The sequence below is a fragment of the Pieris napi genome, chromosome 3 (assembly GCF_905475465.1).
Source record: "Pieris napi chromosome 3, ilPieNapi1.2, whole genome shotgun sequence".
In the NCBI taxonomy this organism is placed as follows: domain Eukaryota; kingdom Metazoa; phylum Arthropoda; class Insecta; order Lepidoptera; family Pieridae; genus Pieris; species Pieris napi.
Window position 1 is genome coordinate 1,754,479 of NC_062236.1, and position 24,670 is coordinate 1,779,148.

Genomic DNA, 24,670 nt, shown 5'->3' on the forward strand with positions numbered 1-24,670 from the left:
TTCCGACATCAGCGTTCCACGAAAACTGTCATTAAGATAAATTGAGTATTTATTTGAACAGTTTGTATGTATTGTGGACGGAAATTAAACTGTATTTTCAGTGGCACATGTCAGCTAATAATAAAGAATTCCTTTTCCTGTAGCGGATATATTTTTTTCCTTAATTCGAATCATTTCAAAAGTAAAATATAAAATATCCCGCTTGATGATAACAACCAAATCAGTCTGCAGTGTTAACTACTCAACGTAGATTACTTTACAGTTTAAACACAATTTAACAGAAAGAGAAAGAGTTATTAGTAAATAGATCTGATTTTAGGTATAGTGTAGTAGGTAATAGTGTCTATTCGAATATTAACGTCAAAGTCGTAGAATAGTGACGGATGTGACAAATAGTCAACTTTACAGGGCAGCCATTTCAAAATAATATAATAATATGTTATTTTTACAGTATATATAATATGTTATTTTTTGCTATTTCAATTTATATTCTGTTATTATGAAAATTGGCATACAAACAAACAAAAGGGTTCTTTTTGAAACAAAATAAAAATAACATTAAATTACACAGTTTTCTAGAAAAATCACATGTTTCTATAAAATCCGTCACTTTACCGACTGATTAATTTGAAACTTAAAACACATGGAATTTTTTTTATGTAGCCTTAATAGTTAGCCAATGTAGTATCCAAATATGATAAAAAGTGAATTTTGGTTTTGTTTCAAATCCGACATTGTTCTACGATCATAACGATCTTATGTTTTCGGTTACAAATGACAAATGACTGTTGAGATAAGGGTTATGTAACCTAACATTAGTTAAGTTACATTTTAGTAAATAATTAGAAGCATAACCAAATTAACCCTTTTTCCCACACTCATAAATTGTAATAAAACATACAACATAGTTTTTGTCAGCGTCGCAACCCTACTACCCCTAATTTAATGTTAGTTATAAGCTCATGTTTTCAAAAATTCATTTAACATATATTTGAACATATCTACAACAACTGACACCGAACTGAACTTGAGCGACTTATTTAAAATGAATTCATAGAAAAAGTATGTAGCAACAGAACATAACTCACGAATGCCCAAGGGTTATCAGGTTCAGGATGAAAGGTTCTATCATGATAATTTATGAATTAAAGTTTTCATTCGTCATTTTCAGATGATGCAATTAATGTATAATGGAGGCTCTTTGCGACGGCGGAGAAAAAGATTGCCCAAAGTTGTGATGTCATCTTTGCACAAAGCGACATCTATCTGTTATATAGAACCGTTTATTAAATCCAACACAGCCGGTAGACCGTCCTACCCTCAAGAAAAATTTACTTTATCAGAATTTTGTAGACGTCGTAACAAGTGGATTTGATTGATTGGTGTTCTGTGATGTAGTGGATATTTCTGTTATTGACAATATTTATATAAATGCCTCTTTGCGGGATATTAAATCAATAAAAAAAAATCAGTGGCGCTAAAACCTTTTTAGGTCTTGGCCTCAAATATCTGAATCTGTTTCATGGTCATTTTTAAATCTAATAGGCAAGTAGGTGATCAGCCTCCAGTGCCTGACACACGCCGACTTTTTGGGTCCAAGACATGTCGATTTCCTCACGATGTTTTCCTTCACCGTTCGAGCAAATGTTAAATACGCACATAGAAAGAAAATCCATTGGTGCACAGCCGGAGATCGAACCTACGACCTCAGGGATGAGAGTCGCACGCTGAAGCCACTAGACCAACACTGTTCTAAATCAATAGCATCAGATATTTTATTTTATATTTTTTCAAACAAATTTGTAACTGATTTATTAACTCCAATGTGATAATTATGTAACACAAAATTAAATTGTACGCATTCATACATGCTAATGCTAAAAACATGTTGACGACAATTCTTATTCAAATATATGATGTGATAAAGGCTTTTAATTCTACTTTAAAAGTTCTCAGAACTAAAACTATAAAGTTTATTACAAAACTAAAGCTCCAATCATTTTATAACCCGTGGTATTTCATACAATGTATTCATACATCGAATTTATGCACACACACGTACACACAGAGTGAACGCTGATGGAATGTTCAATGTTATGCAATTCTCTTTATGGAAGATTTTTCTAAAAGCCCGTTGCCATGGTTACATTAGTTACATCACTCGCTATTTTTCAATACCTATTCATAACTAGCTGACCCGGCGAACTTTGTTCCACCTTAGAAGCAATAAGTGAGCAGATTTTCTATTTTATTAAGTTCATTTTTTTATTAAAATTAAAAAAAAAATCCTTTTCGGCAAGTTTTTTTGATACATAGGTTGCACTTTTTAGTGAAGCACCTTGACGTAATTTTTTGTTTTATTATCAGGCGCAAGAAATAACAAAGATGACTTCCCGTGAACATGCCACGTATAATTGACCATGGGATTAACATGGATTTTCTAGATTTAGATCACAAAACACCAAATATTGGCCTTGTGGTTTATTAATGGTCATGGCGAATGCAAGACGGATCGAAAATTGAAGTAACAAATGAACGGCTAGACTGATAAACTTTTCGTTCTTCTGTTTGTTGCGTTTTGTTATACCACGTTTTATGTTACGTCCCACGGAATAGTATAAAAAGTATCCTTTGCCTTTCTCCCGGTTCTAAGCTAACACTCCCCTTCCCCCCACCGCCAATTTACAGCCTCAGTTCAGCCGTTTTTGAGTTATAAATAGTGTTCCTGTCTGAGACTTTATTTTATTATATAGATACTTACACCAACTTAGACAGTAATTAGAATAGAAATATAAAATGAATATAGCCTTTTTTATATCCATAATAGTTTGTTAATATTCACTTATAGCTAAATGATAGTAGTAATGTGTTAGTTTACCGTGGATACCCCTGTTGTTTAAGGGCCTCTTTCAACCCTTCTAGATATCTTAATATAAGGAGGATAAAATAGATAAGTGAATATATAATCCATGCCAAATTAAAGTTCAATAGTATTTATAATAAAAAGGTTATTATAAATAATTAATATTACACATATACTATTATATACAATAATGAAAAAACCCAGACATTTAATAAACGAAGCGGCAAGCGTAAATATATTCGCTTCGTTTAAAGCATTTAAAATACACAGAAGGTATTTCGTTCGGCGCCATAATTACTATTTAATAAGCATCTACTATAACTTAGATAAGGAATTCAAGTGGAATTAAAATTACCCTTAATGTTAAGATTAAACCGAGTGTGTATCCTATTTACGAGGCTTTTAAGACTTTTAAATAACTGAGAAAAATATGTTATTTGTAAATGCGGCGCTTTTAAAGGGAAAATAAAATGCCCATGTTTTTGATAAGGTAACAGACCGTTTTATGCGTTAGTGGTGGATTCGACTGATCTCTTCAGCACTTAAAAGGAATCTGGATTTGATTTCCATCGTAATTTTTTTAGTACACAGATAGCTGATGATTCAAATATTTATTATATATTCAAAAGAATATATAAAATTTTGAATGAAGCTAACGCAGAAGCGTCCGTGAGGATCTTTTAAAACATCTTTGGTTCAATCAACAATTCTTTGGTTTCCACGTGTAGTAACTACTTTTAAATAAAATATATAAATATACGAAAGCGAATTTATTATTTTTAAATGGACGTTTTACTGCATAATAAATCGCGTAATTTTTATTTTAATTTTTTTATTTTTTTTTTCTCTGTGGGTATTTGCAATCAGCCTATGTATATATATGTTCTGTGGTGCTGTCATGAGGAGTAACTTCCCATTGGAAGGATCTACTCATCTTCTGCTTAGAGCTACTGCCGGTCTTCTAGCTCTAGAATATAGTGACGTTTTCAATCGCGTAATAACTATTATTACGCGATTATTTTGAATATTTACATAATAAATTTGCGTTAAAAAGCTTTAAATATATATGTTATCCATAATCGTTACCTGATTCACTCCACAAGGCGTTCCTTCGAGAGGTGGCGCGCGCTTAGATCGACAAACGTGAGGCATCGTCTTATGGGCGCACCAAAGCCTCGCACAAGGTGATTTTATCTTCACAGATTTGCAGATCGAAAACCTGAAATATTTGTGAACAATTAGAAAAAGCGCAAGGGTATATTCGTATATCTATACGGAATTATGGGTTAAAGACAAGTTATTACAATTTATTTATTTATTTACCCTTTGTTACCTTACAAAAGCATACATAAAAAAAGTTACATTAGTTATTGGGCAACGAGCCTTACCGCTAACAAGCGATTTTTCCAGGCAACCCTAGTATAGAAATTATAAAAAGAAACTCCTACAGAGGGTAAAGTACAAGTAGTGCATAAATAATTAACAAAAAGAACATAAAATAACATGAAACATTAACTATAACTAACTATATATACTCGTATAGATAATAATAATATAAAGCTAATCCAAAGGTTAATCACAATTAAAAATAAAAGTAGCTAAATTACGAGGCAGAAGATAAATGATCAAAAATAAGATTATTAAATAAATTAAATACATAATCTGTAAAAGACTAAAAATATTTTAAACAAAAGTTTATTAATTTATTTATTTACAAAAGCTTGCCAATGGTCGATATACTCATACATTGGTTCATTAGAAAAATTAAATACTATGTTTAGCGTGACAAGCACTTATAAGCAAATGTGTTTGTTAACACGAAAAGAATAAAAGCTTCATGAATTAAAAAGCTTAATGAAAAAAAGGAAAATTGATTTCAAAGTGTGAGGGGAGCAACTATGTATATCCAGACCTAGCTCGTTTATCAGAATGCTCAATCTTGATATTGGTGAGTCATGACGAAAACTTGTTCGAAGGTAGGACAAATGGGATGATGGGATCTAGAGTGTACACGAAATTTATATTTAGTTAAAAGGTTGGGGCAATCAAGTTGCTTCTTAAATGTCTTAAAAAAATAAATCAGTGGCGCTACAGCCTTTTTATGTCTGGGCCACAGATTTCTGTATCTGTTTCATGATCATTTGTTAATCTTATAGGCAAGCAGGTGATCAGCCTCCTATGCCTGACGCACACCGTCGACTATTTGGGTCTTAGGTAAGCCGGTTTCCTCACGATGTTTTCCTTCACCGTTCGAGCGAATGTTAAATGCGCACATAGAAAGCAAGTCCATTGGTGCACAGCCTGCGATCGAACCTACGTCCTCAGGGATGAGAGTCGCACGCTGAAGCAACTAGGCCAACGATCAAGCCACTAGGCAAATATCTTAAACGCAAATATATATAATATATCGTTATATTAAAAAAATACATTCACCAAATTGATTCCCCTTGTTTGCGTGTTGTTCCCACAATAATGTAAGAGTACGTTCCTACTTTACTGCGCCTTGTGAAGCTTTCGGTTTTCTTATTTATTAATTGTTTTTTAATTAATAAGAATAGTAACTGCTTTAACATGTGAGGCATAATGGTTTCAGGACAAACAATTTGTTAACAAAAACCTTGGCGATCTACTAGAGTGACGGAGATTTTATTGCCAGTTCTTTTCGATCTTCGCCATGGTAGTAAATGTAAATTTAGAAGCATTAATTTTTTTACTGACGTTCATAATCGAAACATCGATGTGATGAGCATTTGGTGTTGTGCTTAGGTCTTGGGTGTTTAAATATGAATTTATATGTATATCTAACTATAATATGTATGTATATCCGCCTAGTACCCATTCACCAGCTTAGCATGGGACTAGGTCAATTGGTGTGAATTGTCTAATAAAAAAAATTGTGTATTAAGTTATCTAAATTATAATATTAGCCGTTGGCTTTTATATCTGTAAAATAACATGAATTCAATATTTTTTTTTTATAGAACCGGGGGGCAAACGGTCAGGAGGCTCACCTGATGTTGAGTGATACCGCCGCCCATGGACACTCTCAATGCCAGAGGGCTCGCGAGTGCGTTGCCGGCCTTTTAAGAATTGGTACGCTCTTTTCTTGAAGGACCCTAAGTCGAATTGGTTCGGAAATACTTCAGTGGGCAGCTGGTTCCACATAGTGGTGGTGTAATATACCAAATACAGAGAAATGTTAAGGAAAGAAATACAACGAAGAGGTACGACGATATATGACGATACATTAATGTCACAAAATAAAATTAAGTATGTAAAGTTCTTAGCAATTTATCGTGCCCATAATATTTTGTGGGTCACTGCCACAATTAGCGCACAAATGCTAATAAAATATCAGTGTCAAAACTTAAATTTAGGTTAAAAGCGCATTTGAAAACATTTTACTAACTGACAGTCATAAATATTCATGTTAATAATGGCCATATTAATCTGGAAATGTTTGTCTGGTTTTACTGACATTTTATGTTAAGTACTGAATTAATTTTCGGTCTTCCAATTCCATTGCTTTAGTATACAATATACAGAGACATTTTTCGATTTCAGAACACCATTCTTGTAAATTTAGTAGCTATAGTGTTTTGAGAGAATAATAAGTTTTATGATATGGATAAAAATATGTTTTATTGATCTTATATTTGACGAGGAAATATTATTTGTATTATTTAAAATAGAAATGCTATCGCTGCCGTCATCAACTGTTTTGTGCATCAGCTATTTGATTTCGACTTCACAGTCTACTTAGGAAACCTCTCAATCGAACTGAGGACCGTATCTTTTTCGGTCGTCATGAAGGGCCTTGACGGATCAGTTTGGAATGGACATTTTCCCACGACTAGCGCAAGAGCGGCTCCTGCCAGACTCGGACCTCCGTTTGGGCCTATACCTACCTACCTTACCTATAGTGATTGGTATCCACCATCCTACTACGGGGTTTTTGTTTCGGGTAGGGGTTGAAGACCGTACCAAACTGTGCCTGTAATAATGACCGCAAAAGCAAGTGCTAATAAATTTACTATAAAATATTTGCAAATATTTCTGAAATTATATAATATAGACTAGGTTTTAAACTAATTTGACTTCGATGCTGTTCATTTAGAGGCTCTGTGGTGTATTATGATAATGGCAGCTGACAGCGACGCCATTGCTCCTTAATTATAAAGTGCTTCTATTATTAACAACGACTATAGAAAATAACAATAATCAAATAATCAAGAACTCTAAAATATCACAAAAGTGCTTGATATATAGGAAAGCTCTTATTAGGAATATTTTTTCAGAATTTTAAGTAGCCCTACATGATATCTTTATCTCTAGGAATATTTTTCGGCTATGATATCACAAAGATCTCTGAATAGATAAGAAAAAATCTGAAAACAAAAACAGACTTGCATGGTTTTTCCCATTTTAGTGTTAATCCCGTGGATCAATAGTTACGTTTATAAATACTACAACCATATACTAAGTATATTTTAATAGAACGTAGTAGATACAGTTTTATTGAAGCTAATTTCGTATTAACAAAGCTTATGCAAGTCACTTTTATAATTGGTATTAATGAAACCGACGCATTAAGCAGATGGCTCGTGATGGGTGAACAAGAATTTAACATTGATACTGACTGGTGTGATTCAGTTATTTATTTTATTATATATAAAGCTTGTTTTTAACCTGATTTTGTGTTTGTAAAGAAATAATTATATTTCTTACATAAGATTCTTTAGATTGTTAATTGTCTGTTATATGATAAAACAGACATAGAGAGTTCGTTAGTCTGTGGAAAAATACGCAAGTTTTGGCTTGTCATTTGACGAATTTTTATTAGAACAATGGATTTTAATTAGGAATTTGATTAAAATAATCGTTTTGAAGAACATTTATAACATAACAAACTCTAAATGTTTCTAAAATTATTTTTGGCAATCTATTAGAGTTTCCTTCATCATGTGTTTAAATTGTTGCGTCAATTGTTATTGTCACAGTAAAATGTTGTACAGTTTTTAATACCGATAAATAAAAAATATTTGATCTCTTAAAGAAAAAATGGGCGCAGAAATATGTTTTGTACTCTTACACCAAGACTAACAAATAGTTTGTATGAAGAGTCATATTGTGAAGATACGTTCGTCTTTTCATTTATGCGGTGATTTGTGCCGGACTGATTCAGAGAAAAAATTTTGTAGACATACTTAAAAATCACTTCACGCGTTGTAACAATTATTTGTTATACCAATTTTGTTCATAGACAAAGTGAGTTGTTCTCTATAATTACGGCCATGTTCCGTTTATTTGAGTCATGGTAAACAATTGGGTGTATCCCAAATAGGCGTGGGGCAATGGACCGTATCACCCATATGGCCATTTAATAGATACCATTGTGTAGTTGATTTCGAAATGCGTTCCTGTACTTTCGAAGGTAACATGCAATGAATTGAATATAGTATAAAACGGTTCGAGAATAACAAAATTATTTAAAATTTATATTGTATTATTAGCACAGTGAATTGAATTGAAACGTGTGCCAGACGCTTTTTAATGAATTGTTTTTCTTGGGTCTCTATTTCAAGAGTTCTTAAGCCGAATCGACGCTTAGTATGGACCCGAGTTTGACCTAATTTCGAAAGACAAAATCGATCTATAATATGAAAGTAGTAATCAATGCTGCAACTTAAAAGTAAGATAAAACCTGTCAATTGTCAATTCAGGCCATAGATTAAAATACAGTAGGAATGTAAAATACAAAGCAGATGCGACCGGGAGTGCTCACAGCCCATAAATACTGATAAACGAATGATTTACGATTTCAATTCAGCTCTTTTGATCTTTGTTCACTTTGCTATTCCATTACGTGTGACCTTCTTTCTTGGTTTGTTATTAATTGCGTTTACTTTGTCATTTTCATTAATTGCTTTATGAAGGTCATGGATAAATCGCAGTTTTGCATTTTTGTATATTTATTAAGCATCTACTATAACTTAGATAATATTATTATTAACTTAGAAAATTACCCTTAATGTAAAGATGTACCTAAGAGCATTTACGAGGCTATTATGTTTTTTAATTTTTTTTTATAATTGGTGGCAAACGGCTAGGAGAACTTTATGTTAGGTGATACCACCGCCTATGGCTCGCAAGTGCGTTGCCGGCATTTTTAGAATTGGTACGCTCTCTTCTTGAAATACCCAAAGTCGAATTGGTTCGGAAATGCTATAGTGAGTTTTCATATTCACTTTAAAACAGAAATATGTTTCTGAAAATGTGGTTAAATGCAGTGATTTTAAAGGTAACATTAGACTCGGTAAATGGAAATTATCTTCGTGTCCTTAGTGGTTGAAATAAAGCGTATAACTGAAGAGAGAAAATGTTCCTAGTACACAGGCTGATCGTTTAAAAGAAACGATACCAAGACAGATATGTATCTGCCTCATACCCCCCCATGAGGTTAAAACATGTCTATACTATTCTTTGGTTTACCCGTGAAGAAAGTACATTCAAATAAACCATTCTTTAACGGTACAATTGTTTTTTGTTTTATTCGATATAAATCGTGATAACTTTCGTGAAATATATAGCGTAATAACTAAGAATAATTACGAAGATTATGTAATAAATTAACTGCAGTATTAAAAGCTAAAATAGACATATATATATATGGTTACACGCGAGTTATTATATCGAGTAGTGTTGGCCTAGTGACTTCAACGTGCGACTCTCATCCCTGAGGTCGTACGTTCGATCCCCGGCTGTGCAGCAATGGACTTTCTTGTGTGCGCATTTGACATTCGCTCAAAGGTGAAGGAAAGTATCGTGAGGAAACCGGCTTACCTTAGACCCAACATGTCGACAGTGTGGGGCACGGGAGGCTGATCACCAACTTGCCTATTAGATTGACAATTGATCATGACTAAGATTCAGAAATGTGTGGCCCAGACCTAGCACCACTGATTTATTTATTTATTATACGCATGCTATAAAATACTGAATAACACTAGTAATACCGATAAAATAACACCGATCGAATGATGTATATATATCGACTCTAATTCTTACGGAACATTGCACCTCATCCATCTTACATACGACCCCTTGGAGATGAATTTCAACATTTACCGTTCTTATCCAAACGATAAAATATACACAAGAAACTTTGATTTTTCATCCAAGTGTCGGGAATTTTTAGTTTCCACAAAGTAATTGTAGCATTTATTCTGTGAAAATGCTGACTCTTAAGAAAAACGAGATTGCACACTTAAGTGAAAGAGTGCTCTTGTGCGGTGCTTTTAAACCTCTTCATTTGAATAAATATTTTGCTGTTTTCAATTTTCGCTATGGCAAACCTACGCTATTTTCATTAAAAGCCAAAAAAGGGTTGGTGGATTCAGTTTCCGCACTTAGACTCTAATTAGGTCCGTTCTGCGTAATATCCTGGCTAACTAAGCCTGCCCTCCTTCCAGAAGCACAGAAATCTCCTGGGCACTTCCCAGGCATCATGGAACTACCTCACTGCTCCAAAGATAACGTAAGCATTAAATGACAATTAAACTAAAGAAATATTTTAATTAATTATAAATTAGTACACACTTCATCCCTCATTTGATAAAAAGATTAATTTAAATATTTGAAATCGGTTCTTAAATAAAATAAATGAACGAAACCATAATAAAAACATTGTTTCATAAACATATAACTTGACTTAATGTCCTTGACACCTAGATAGAGCAAGGGGCGTCCACAGTTAGTCTCCATCGCGTACGGTCTTGAACCTCATATTTCACCAAGTCTTTCCGGCTTTCATTGCCTCATCTGCAATTGTACCATGTTTGGGACGGCCACGCTTCCGCATTCTTTGCATGTTCCAATCAAGCGCCTGCTTGGGGATATAATTGGAATCTCTTTGGAGTGTATGGCCTATCCATTCCCACTTGCGTCGCTCGATGTGCTGGCTAATCGGAAATTCACGGCAGCGCTCCCAAAGTTGCTCGTTAGATATTTTCTCGGGTTGACGACGCTTTGGAGCTGGTGCGCAACGTGACCTTCCACGTTACACCCATAAATAAATATAAAAAGTCATTTAATAGGTGAAGAAATAAAATGTATTTTTCTTATCAGAAAGCGATACGTTCCAGGCGCAATCCGAATTATATTGACATATCTCGTTGGCTTAAATTACATCAATGTATCCGATTGGAAATAAATATGTTTCTAGATATTTTAATGAGATATTATTTACACTTCCTTGGTCACAAGAATATATTAGGCTTTAGGTAATAAGTCTAAAGACTGCGCGGCGGGCCTTATCGTATCTAAGCGATCTCTTTTCGTGTTCAGAGGAGTTGTTCGGCCTTATACCTGCAGCTGAGTTTCATTATCGGACGTCATCATCATTACCATCCGTATCACCTCGACGACCGTAACAACTGAGCGTTTTTTAAGCTGCCCACTGAAGTATTTCCGAACCAATTCGAGTTAGGGTTCTTCAAGAAAAGAGCGTACCAATTCTTAAAAGGCCGACAACGCATCTGCGAGCCTGGCAATGTGAGTGTGTATAGGCGGCGGTATAACATCAGGGGAGCCTTCTGCCCGTTTGCCTCAGTCTCAAACAATTGTTTTGCCGAGGAAGCGAATCGCCTATATTGAATTAGAATTCTCTTGAAAATTATACCTTATTTGCTTTATATTATAAAGTAATTAAGCATAACATATTTAAAGTGATATTTTATATTGCTGAATTTAGCAGGCGGTATTTTTTTCCAAAAAATTAAACATTTACTTCCACTTCTCAAATCAAGGGCGAAGAATGAGAAGAACTGGTAATATACCGTCAATTTTTAATCAGGATTTAATCGCCGAGGTTTTAAACCATTACATATTATTGTAAAGTACAAGAAAATACAGCCAAAATTATATAGAATATAGAACTGTCATAACATTTCTAAACGTGCATGACAGCCCATTTTCCTGAAAATTCCCAATACGTACGACCAATTTATCGTTGCTTCGCGAATATGAGAATAATTTAACATCGATTTGCGAGTTGGTATATGTAACATTTCTTCTTTCACTTTACTTTTTACATAGACACAATTTCTAATGTAAGAAAATCTCTTTTTAAAAGCTATAAACGACTTTAACACAATTAAATATCGCTTTGTGCTTTTTGAAAGCTTCAAATGTGCATAATTCTTTCAGGAGCCCGGACCCTTACCTAATAAGAAAAGCCATAGGCAATCCCTAATGTGGTCTTTTTGGTGTATATCCAAAGGTACCTATATAAATCCTCCCAAGAATTAAAAGTTCGTCCAAGACTATAGAGTCTCATAGAAGTAATGGAGGAACCTACAAAGCAAGCGATTGGGAATATTTTTAATTTATAACTGTTTATTAAAATCCATCGCGTAACGATTTATTAAAATTTTAACAAATAATATGCATTTTTTTTTTCATTACACGTGTCTTCACTAAGACATCATGGAAAATTACGATCTAGGCTAACTTAAAAATAAGAAATTTAAGTCTAACCTAATTTACTAATAAGAATATTTTACATAAGAAAGTGTCCAATTACACTACTTACAGTCTCTAATAAATGGAAGACACTCTGTTCTTGTGTTCTATTTTTTTTCACTGTCTACACTTAAGACTAACGTGCACTAACACTAATTCACTTATTCAAATGGATTTGTCCTTTTCATTCTTACTATGCCCGTAGTGTCTATCCACGTGATGGTTGCTGACTCCAGCATTTTTTTTTAATATAGTCAAAAGTTAAAAATCATTTATTCATATAGGTAACAAGGAAGAACAAGGCATATACATTAAATGCTTCTAATTTTACATTGAATGCCAGTTCTCAAATCAAGGGAACGGAAGAGAAGAACTGGCAATAAACTCTCTGCCAATCTTATTAATCGCCAAGTTTTTTGTTTATAATTTGCACAACGTTTGTAAGGAGCTGCAACCATTACACTATGACATCTTAAGTAATTAATAATAATAAAATAAATTAAAAAAAAAGATTTGTCCTCTATCAGCAGGAGGCATGGGGAAATAGGAGCACGCACTTACATTCTCGTGGGAACAACACGCAAATACATAGTCGAAATAGCTAACATCACCGCATACACGAATTCAAGTACGACCAGACCATTATTGTGGCGACGTATGCGTATGTATGTATTTAAATATACAATATCGAATTATGCCAGAAAGCTGTTAACTCTATATGTCGATTACCCATTAATTAATGACCTTTTAAAACTATCATAAAGTTATAAAGGAGGCTTCCACGTGTCAAGTGACCTAGCACGTGCACTTTGTAGGCGACAACTTTAAAGCTAATCAGATTATAACTTTGTCTATTCTCATTTATTTGACGGCTTATTGGTCTAGTGGTTAGTACCCCTGACTGCGAATCCATGGGTCCCGGGTTCGATCCCCGGCTGAGACAAGACATCGATGTGATGATTATTTGGTGTTGTGCTTAGGTCTTGGGTGTTTAAATATGTATTTATATGTCTATCTATCTATAATATGTATGTATATCCGTTGCCTAGTACCCATAACACAAACTTCACCAGCTTAGCATGGGACTAGGTCAATTGGTGTGAATTGTCCAATAAAAAAAAATTTATAGATTTTCTTATCCTGATATAATTGTCGTCTCCCTTTGTCGATTAGTAGTACTTAGCAACACTAGTCGAGTCCTCAAAAAAGGCCGATGACCTATTTGTTTTGGTCAATTAAACAAACACAGAACCGTAACATACTAGTTAAATCGATTATTGTAATGCTATCTTGTATACGCAATTATCAACTATAATTGTAATCATTTTAACATAATATTTTTAAAAATAAAATGAGTTTTGATTAAATATAGCGAAGAAACGCAGCTTCAGGTTTATTAGGTATAACACGCACCCCACATTCACACCCCCATGTACAATATCCTCACATTCACACCATCACACATCACAGCCGAATCGTGTAATACGTATTTAATATTTTTTAAATGATTATGTCCTTTCGTAAATATTTGTAACTTTTATATATTATTTATTCCATGTTATTGTTGTATATAATTTATGTTAGCTCTAAGAATACTAAATAAATATGATTCTTTTATATAAATAATAGTTAAAAAAACTAAAAAACACGCTTTTAAAGCACATCAAACTAAAAAGTAAAAAATAATACCAGTATTTTTTGGACATTACCGTTTTCAGCCTAAATTAGGAATTATTTTTCACTTTTTAGTTTGATGTGCTTTAAAAGCGTGTTTTTTAGTTTTTTTACATACATACATACATACAGGTGAAGCTAATATAAAGCGTGTAAAAATGGTAAAATTTAACGATTTTAAAGTGCTAGTGAACAATCTTGGCTATATTTTGTCTTCAATCTTGTATCAAACTCTAATATACGTTTGTATATTTTATTACGTCAACGAAATATATGAAAGTACTGAAATTGCGTCGCAATAACGCAGTCCTCCAAAATATAAACGGAACATTTAAAATAAACATGAAATACGTAAATATTATGATTTGAACACGTTTTGTTCGTTTACTGGAATTTAGAATAAGGAAGGTGTTAGTCATTCGTAGTAATTTTAATTATGAATACTAACAAAGACAGTTTTGGTACTTTTTGGCATCCATTTTAGATTCGGAGTATTTGAGTTTACGCTCGAAAACAGAAGTGGCAATGGGTGGATATAGCAAGATGCTTAGATAAAAGGATTAAAGCCAACTATATAGAAAAGACCAAGGGGAAGAAAGAGAAGAGGGCGCCCTTACAAGATGGATAGATGATATAGAACAGTTAGCAGGAAACGAATGAAGAAAGCTAAGCTATGAATGCCATGAAGGGGTTCCGATAAATGGTACTAAAGGAAATACAATTATATGTAAAAAATCTAAATTATATTCAACATTTGTAAGGATTGATAAAGAAACGGCTTTTATTATTATTATTATTGACCTATTATATAACTAAACATTGACGGTGAAAGTAAACCTGTATCATCCTGAAGATTATAATTTCAATGGAACGAAGAAAGACATTCAACATGTATTGTTTTATTAAGTCCAATCACTGACGCTAGTACTTAAAATCATTGAGTTGAATAGTCTTATAACATATAGGACATATATATATAAATTCAGAATCAAAACTTTGTCAGTATACCGTTTGACAAAAAGTTGCATTTGTCATACGCGACTCATAGTTCGTTCTAAGTCTACAGAACAAGCTTAATAGTTCTCTTTGAAGCTCAAGAGCTCTCCTTTTGAGTCTCATTAACGTGTTGAATTGAACTAATGAAGTTTTGTTTTATATTCCAAACAAAAGATGTAACTAATTATAATATCTATTAATTAAAAATTCACTGGTAAATTAGTGAAAGCCTCAGACAGTTCGGTTGAACCAAATTAAGAAAGAATAATAATAACAAAAATAAATCAGTGCCGCTCCAACGTTTTCAGGTCTGGCCTTCATATTTCTGTATCTGTGTTATGATCATTTGTCAATAGGCAATTAGGTTATCAGCCTTCTGTGCCTGACACACGCCGTCGACTTTTTGCTCAAGATGCTTTCCTGCACCGTTGGAGCCAGTGTTAAAGCTTTTATTTTGTTTTAGTATTGTAATTTCACTTACCCTTCTCCGAATTCCGTCCGACACTGCTCATCCATAGTGAAGACATAATTGGAAAGTTCTTTAGCCCCACCCAGCACCACTCCATCATCATGACTCCGTTGTTGAAGACACCACCAGCGCCTATAACGTATAAAGGATTTTAGTTTTGCAAAATAAGTTTTAATTTTCAAGTATTATGCATCACTCAAAGTTTACTCGTATAATAGCCCTGCGATTTTGTAACTCACTTTTCGAACTCACAAAGCGGTTTTCGCATCGGTGGTCGCTCTCAAATCAGTCGTGAAGCAGTCATTTTATGATTTGGCATTCTGATTTGAGAGCGACCGCCGATGCGAAAACAGCTGTGTGAGTTCGAAAAGTGAGTTACAGAATCGCAGGGCTGTTTTTTTTAATTCATTTGTTGACGCTAAAAATCTGATGTTAACTGAGATGGGGCCTATTGGAGGGCCTGTCCAGGAAATGCCTGTTTAACCACCGCTTAAATGAACACATATTACACTATCTAGGGAAGGTGGAAGAGAGCAAAGAGTTCCACTCCTTTGCTGTTTTTGTATGATTCGACGAACCAAATCGTGCATAGCGACACCTGGGAATGTCGACAACGAAGAAGAGTCTCCAGCGCAGACTAACGGTCCATCAAGAAAAGAGCGTACCAATTGTTAAAAGGCTGTCAACGCACTAGCGAGCCCTCTGACATTAAGAGTGTCCATGGGCGGTATCACTTAACATCAGGTGAGCCACCTGCCCATTTGCTCTATAAAAAAAAATACTTCTATTTATTATTACGAATAACTTTGGATATGAATTTGTTCATAACGACAGATGAACATTATGTCCTAGAACTGAGATTCATTTATTAGATTCAGATATTTTTTTGTTTAATGGCAACAATTGAGCGAACAATTGTTCAGTATCTGTCTCGTCTACGTACTAAATGAAACAAAGGTCTAACCCCATCTGAACGTTAAATGGAATAGCTATCGTTACAGAAATGTTTCCTAAGGGAATTTTCTTAACGGACGTATAGTGTATACCTCCTCTATTAGAATAGCATACGAGTACAAAGTAATGGTATACATACAAAAATTCTAGAAAAATGCTATACTTTTGACCTGCGAATGAACTAAAACCAAAATTGTATGATGACTAAACCATCGTTATGTTGACACGCAGTAAAAAATATTTGCATACTTAAAAGATATGACTTTTTGTGTCTATGGTAGCTACTTCGCAACTTCAGTTGATTGAATGCATAAACGATTTCTCGCTTGATCGGTTTATGCCTACAATGGGTTATTACTGAGTGGTTCACGTGGGGTCATGAAATTTAATAAGAAATATATAAAAGATATCGCATCATTTATGTATTATATCAATATAGGGTGTGTAAGTCATAAAATAAGTATATTATATTTAAAGAAAAACGCTTTTTACCGGATTAAAGTTATGTATTATTATTATAAATTTACAACTATTTGACATAATTAAAAATACACAAACACAACAATCCTTTAAGACCCATAGTCAGTCATATCGACTCACCCACATACAAATTAGCCAAACACTTAGTATCAATATTATCCCCTCTCAGGGGGCACACTAGTGCTCATGTTAAGGACTCTTACCATTTTGTGGAAACATTGAGAGATCTAAAATTACTCCACAATGAAACCATGGTGAGTTTTGACATTGAGTCACTATTTACAAACTTACCACTAAATGACTGCCTAGATATCATTGCAAAAAGACTTAGGGAACAGAACATGTCACCAGATTATGTAGATATTGTAAAACACTGTCTCACATCAGGATACTTAATGTGGAAAGATGAGTTCTATGTGCAGGTTGATGGAGTAGCCATGGGTTCTCCAGTGTCACCTATAGTCGCTGACATCTTCATGGAGGACTTTGAGGAGAGAGCTCTAGCCAATGCCCCGGTTAAACCTCGACTGTACAAGAGATATGTCGATGACACATTTGTAGTACTCCCCAATGACAAAATATCTGCATTTCTAGCACATTTAAATTCAATACACAAGAACATTAAATTTACTGTTGAACAAGAAAACAACAACTGTCTGCCCTTTTTAGACATTTTAATTATACGCAAAGCAGATGGCACACTAGGTCACACAATACACAGGAAGGCAACCCACACAGATAGGTACCTCAATGGTGAATCCCACCACCACCCTTCACAACTGCTTTCTGTCGGTAAATGTTTGTTTCAGAGAGCCCAGCGTCTTTGTGATGATGCCCACCTCGAGGAGGAACTACAGCATGTCAAACAGGTGCTACACCGAAACAAGCTGCGCATCCCCCGGCTACATCACAAAAACAAAAACAAGACACAAACAGTTCCCCGCCAGCCAGCCTACTTGCCATATGTAAAGGGAGTTACAGATTGAATTAGCCGGATCCTAAAACGAGCTTCTATTCATACAATTTTCAAGCCGCACAAGAAGATTCAGCAATTCCTAAGACCAATCAAAAGTAACACCCCATTGCAAGATGCAGGTATATACAAACTGGATTGCGACTGTGGCCTGTCTTACATAGGGCAAACTAAACGCAATATGTCCAGCAGACTCAAAGAACACATTGCAGACATAAGACATAGACGACACACAAAATCAGCAGTCTGTGAACACATACTAGATAGGCCTAATCACTACATACGCTTTGACCAACCGAAAGTACTTGCGAAAGAGAAAAGATTCTTCCCAAGATTGCTACGCGAAGCCATTGAAATCAAAAAACACCCCAATTTCAATAGAGAAGACGGCCTAAAATTGTCAAACACCTGGGATCCAATAATATCCAAATTAAAATCTCAAAAAGAAAAACAATCCGCGAAAATAGAGGACACCGTGAGCCATTTTTGCCAAAACCCTCCATCTTTTAGTCGATACCAACTCCGGGGAAACAAATACAGATAAGGCAACTTTCTCTGTAGCTGTGATACCTTTTGACATTCAACATCTTTTGTCTTCAGTCACCGTGACCACGCACGCTGTAAAGCACGCGAAACGTCGGATAAATTTAAAATTATGTCAAATAGTTGTAAATTTATAATAATAATACATAACTTTAATCCGGTAAAAAGCGTTTTTCTTTAAATGTGTAAGAGTTATGTAAATCAAAGACAATACTATATATTATATTTCTTAACGACCCCTTTAACCCTACAATTGAGCATGGGGCAAATGAGATTCGTATCACTTATTGTTTTACTATTTAAGCATTCGTTTCATTTGTTTTTGCGAGCTGTGGAATCGAATTCCAGTAGAGGTTTTTCCCTGGGAGAGGGGTTTTTCCTTGTATGCTCCTTCTTTTAAAGGGGGGCAACGCACCCACTAACATGGGTGCTGCCTTTAATAGCCTCTGTGTAGGCTAAACGAGCCTATCATATGAATAAAGTTTCGGTGCTTTCCAACCCGAAAAAGTCATTCCTGGGAATGGAACCTGGGAATTCAATCAATAAACTGGTTGTTTTATTGGATCCCCATCATCATTATTCTATCTGGAGGCCGAGGGCTTCTCTCCCTCCAAAGGACAGCTAAATATTAGTGTATATACTTTGATTAATTTGACCATACTTCCTTCTCTGTGTATTACATGTTTTGTTTACGTACCGCAAATATAATATACACTTGTTAAACAGAGTATTTAATAATGTTTTTTTTTAATATAAGGCTTATGTTATTCAGTTTATTTATTAAAGGCGCTTAGTCAATATAAATATGTAAGCAATAAATATTTTTATTTGCCCGTAACTATACTTAACAAAGTGTATGATTCTGAAAAAGAACACAAATTTCACATACTTACTCGGACTTTTCATGGAACTGTTCTCTCGAGCAGGATGACCACGCGTAATTGTGAAGTGTTGCCAATACAGTAGGTGCCATCACAGATCCTTTTAATCCTTCTGTCTCACACTGACCTTCCCCATCATGAGTCAGTCCCAACCTGAGGACGAGGAGGTGAATTAGTACGTTTCATACATTTCTAGTAAAACTAAACGTTACAATTCATAAAAGTGTACAATGAAAGATAAATAACAAAAGCCGGCAACGCACTCGCGAGCCCTCTGAAGTTTACAATGTCCATGGGCGGTATCATCGCCCGTTTGTCTTCTGTTCTTAAAAAAATAGGTTCTAAATTCTGTGTCAAAGTAATCACGGGCTAGTTGCGGCTGGAGATTAACATATGATTTTTTTTATGTCATCATAATGGCCTTCTAAAGGTATTCCCTTCTGGTGACCCGTGAGTTGAAAGCCGAATTATTTAATCTAATCTACTAATAAATTATTTGTTTGGACTACATTATCCGTAAACTGCGAATGAATCGATGTGAGCATTATTTTCACTCATAATTAAACAAATCTAGGATAAAACCTTTTGAAGGGTTACAGTTATTCTATATAAATTTTACATACTAAGTAATGTACATGATATAAAAAACATTAAAATTTCGTGGTAAAGGGCATTTTATTGGTCATATAAAAATAGCTTTATTACTATCTCGCCATGATTGCTTTGCTATAATCGTAAAAATATTTCGAATAATCTTTATGGCTGTAATTTCTCTAATGGAATTGCAAAAATCAAGCGGTTGGACCGCTTGATTTGAATGAGATTTAAATGAGAGTAATTTCTTTACAATTTAATTATTTTTACCTTTAATTAAATATATACAGTATTGACAATATTCAGAAAATAAACAATTATAATAATTATCATTAAACATTAATAAATAGAAAATTAAAAATTTGGTCCCTGCGTAATAACTGCGAAAGTCAAAGCGTAAATAAAATGATTTAGAAACCTTTTAGAAACAGCTACAGACAGAATTTTTCAAAGGCGAGTAATCCAAAACTCATTTCCTGCTCTCTGTTGGAATCCGTTCACTATTGGTACAGTAATATAGTGATTCAAGATATTAAAAGCTTCAATGGAAAGTTAATTAATACGTTTTAATTTTTATAATGCCTGTAGACGAATTTATGAAAAATAAAAAAGTCCATTACACTGCATTCAAAGCAGTGTTGGCCTAGTGTCTTCAACGTGCGACTCTCATCCCCGAGGTCGTAGGTTCGAACCCCGGCTGTGCACGAATAGACTTTTGTTCTATGTGCGCATTTAACATTCGCTCAAACGGTGAGGGAAAACAACGAGAGGAAACCTGTTTACCTTAGACCCAAAAAGTCGACGGCGTGTGTCAGGCACAGGAGGCTGATCACCTACTTGCCTATTAAATTGACATCATGAAACAGATAACTATATCTGAGGCCCAGACCTAAAAAGGTTGTAGCGCTACTGATTACACTGCATTGCATTATAGTATATTTCAATTAGAGACGGAATATACAATTTTTTTATTTTAGATGTATAAATTAATATCCAATAACCAAATTACAGAATATGAAAGTAATACTTAATAACCTTAAAAGATATAATTAGATTGTATTCACTTAATCACTTTAACCTCTTGGAATTTGAAATTTTTTTAATCAATAACTGTGATTTGAATCTTCACATTAGCTTATTTTAGTTATGTCAATATTAGATACGTATTTTTTTATTTTGTCAAATGCCGCGAAGTTGGTCTATATTGTTTCCCTGTCTAGAGTTTAGATTGCTAATTGCTTTTTTTGCGTTGAGATTGCAAATAGTTTACCTGTATTTTGTACTCTTAATGCAACGAAGTATTAAAAATGTTAATTAAATTAAACATCATGATTAATTATCGTATTTAAATAACAAATTTTGTAATATCTCTGTAATAAATGTGGCGTGTGCGCGGGCTCTTTGATTGCCTTATCATTCGCAACACGCCGAGTCAATTAGGACGTCTCCAGGCGAGTGTTCTCAATTATTTGCTTATAAATATGTACCTATATATCAAAAATATACTGTACAACTTTTTACCAGTTCATTTGAGACCCGCCTTGCACATCATAAATGGCCGTATCGTAATCATTACTTTGTTGTCTAGTTTTATTTTTATTATTATTTATTTTCTATTGGCCAAAATTAAAAGTAAGTTAACAAGAGACTAATTCAAACTTCCAATGTTAAAAAGACGAATATCTGGTATATATATTGGTAGATAATGTTTTAAATGTCGGTTCTTTTTAGGTATTTGACGACTCATTGGTCTAGTGGTTAGTACCCCTGACTGCGAATCCATGGGTCCCGGGTTCGATCCCCGGTTGAGACGAACATCGATGTGATGAGCATTTGGTGTTGTGCTTAGGTCTTGGGTGTTTAAATATGTATTTATATGCCTATCTATCTATAATATGTATGTATATCCGTTGCCTAGTATCCATAACACAAGCTTCACCAGCTTAGCATGGGACTAGGTCAATTGGTGTGAATTGTCTTTAAAAAAAATAAAAAAATAAATATATATAAACGAAGAAATTCACTGATGTACATAGTTGTATAAATGATAAATGTGTATAAGTGATAAATGTCTATTGAGCGAGAACAAGCACTAAATTAAGGTTTTATTTCCAGGCTTTTAGCTTAAGTAGGTTTTAGGCAAGATAGCTTTGTATTTTGCTTTGTATACGTAACTTGTTGATAACGTTTTAAATGTCGGTTCTTTTAAGGTATTTTAAACATAGGTAAGTATACATAGTCAAACAGAGGCATAAAAAATAGTGCGTGAGTACAAAGTACACATGTCAGAAGTAAAACTTCTTTGTAAATTAATTATTACTAAGGAAAAAGCCCCAATAGATGATCATGTACCAGTATATGATCACTCCATGTATTTGTTTATCTATACAATTCACACTGTTTACACACTGTATTCGTACTAATGATAATATAAATAAATAAAAAATTTGCGTTTACTGCACAAGACGTTATGCGACAGAATTGCCATCTAAAGTTCTAATATGTAACGACTAAACGAATATATCAACCAATAGCGTGTATTTTTTCTCGATCTCCCTTACTCTCTCTCTCAATCTTTCTCACTATAACTCTCTCCCACCTCTCGCTCCATGGCACTGTGCGTGATGCGACGCTCACGCTCGCTCTATCTCACTCTCTCTCTCGATCTTCCTCACTTGCTTGCTCCCTACTCTCGCTCCATGGCTATTTGCTTCATGCTACGTTCGCCCTTTCTCACTCTCTCTCAATCGCTCTCTCCCTTTTCTTCGACAAAGACGCTGCACATTGTCGTGACGCTAATATTATTATTATTGCGTTTCATCCGTAAAAATTTTACCCTCATGCGCCAAAAGATGTTTGAAGTGAAACTTCTTTAGGCGCATGAAATTCAGAAAATGTTCATACTTATGCATTAATTATTATTAATAGATACTATACATTGGGCAATCACAGTTTCGGACGACTATAATTCTTGCCGAAACAATTAATGCTCTAGTGGAAAACAAAGAGGGGACAAATGACAGGAGGAGAAGTGTACTGTTACAATATCAGACATTGTATAAGCAGGTGTGATTGGATGATAGAAAGAGCAACGCTCTGGACTTTAGGTATAGGAAGAAACACGTCATTCCCATACCTAAAGTAATTAAAAATAATCAGAACTTTCTTCGCTCCGTACTGCACTGAGTGGTGAACTTATAATAGATTGTTTATAGGACGACACGAGAAGGTCAATCAAACGAGGCGCGTCACTTTGAATGACCATAGTGGGTGTGTCGCCGATTTTTGAGGGCGGTGATATATATATTATGAACTATATCTCTAAAATAAAATATAAGCTTTCAATCATTGTTTAACGTCTTTAAATAACTAATTTTATGTCTTCGTATCTCATTTAAGTTAAGACGAAAAGTTATATTTAACTTATATTGTGAATCTCTTAAAGATCCATCAGACTCTTGAATCGTCGGAATAACATTGAACTGGTTTTAACGGCGTCGCAGTAAGCTGTTTTTACGACATTGATTCAATATGTCAACGATTTAAATAGCTTTTTGTGATAAATCTGGGTTTATAATATGTTGCGAAGTCAGACAAATTTATTCATTCGAAGGTAGTTTGTAAAATATTCAAATAATGTGGGTATGTGTTCGTGACAATATATGTAACTTTTCGATCGCCGGTAATTTTATTTTTATAAAACAGTGATACCGCCGCCCATGGACACTCTCAATGCCAGAGGGATTGCGAGTGCGTTGCCGGCCTTTAACGAATTGGTACGCTCTTTTCTTGAAGGACCCTAAGTCTAATTGGTTCGCTGGTTTCACATAGTGGTGGTGCTCCGCAACAACTGCCGTAGAAACGCGCGGTTGTGAAACGACGAGGGAGGACGGCTCATGAAGAGTCCGAAAAAATGCCAAAGTAGAGCTGTGGGCATCTTGAAGGCATGGGCCAAGATCGGGAGGTGAAAGAAGCTTGGTGGTCGGAAACCAGTAGGTCTGCCTAGCTACTGCTGGATCTGCTGGCTGCAGAGTGTAGGACCTGCTGCAGCTGAAAGGCAGCAATTGGCAAGAGTGAGCACAGGACAAGGCTGCGCTGGACAGCGCTGGAAGTGTTTCACTTCGGAGGCCATGATACTTTTTGTAGTATAGACACAAGTGAAAAAAAAAGGTAATAATTAAATTGTAATGGCTAAAAATGTTTCAATTAAAATAAAAGATCTTAGTAGACAAAGACGTACTTCATACATCTCCTTTACACGTCTGCAGGCTTTGAAATTCTTGTATTTTATTTGAATTAGACCAAGACAAAGGTTTTAATTAAGCTTTGCCTAAACCCGGCGCGAGTTTAACTCTTCGAGAGCTTAATTGTGAATGCCCAATCAACCTCTCCGCTGTTTGTTTCATTTAATTAAAATTATATTTGTCTTAACGAGTGAATAATCAGTAGGTTTTGCATTAAATCCCCTTAATAGAGGATAATCAATATTGAAAAACTCAAATAATTTTCGTTTTTGGTATAGGCATATGTTTATTTAATATGAAAACTGTAGCCAATTTACATATAAAAGTATTTATTTCTTAACCAACACAGCAATACAAATAATTATCGAGAATAAGTGGAAAACTAAAATAAATTTATAAACTTTGGTTACTGTGGTATTCTTAAAGCTGGTAGGATTTTCTCGCTGTATTGCGATATTTATTCGTTTGAATGTAAAT

The 24,670-nt window shown here is 34.5% G+C and overlaps 1 protein-coding gene across 1 annotated transcript in view; it reads right to left on the reverse strand.

Annotated features, from left to right (window-relative positions):
- The window catches only part of LOC125063468 (A disintegrin and metalloproteinase with thrombospondin motifs 3-like), a 64,128-nt gene that overhangs the window by 27,811 nt on the left and 11,647 nt on the right, over nucleotides 1-24,670 (reverse strand). The window contains exons 5-7 of the mRNA XM_047669926.1: nucleotides 19,368-19,508; nucleotides 15,537-15,656; nucleotides 3,950-4,082 (exon numbers count right to left, since the gene is read on the reverse strand). Of these exons, the coding sequence (XP_047525882.1) occupies nucleotides 3,950-4,082; nucleotides 15,537-15,656; nucleotides 19,368-19,508 (394 nt within the window). The remainder of the gene's footprint in view (nucleotides 1-3,949; nucleotides 4,083-15,536; nucleotides 15,657-19,367; nucleotides 19,509-24,670) is intronic.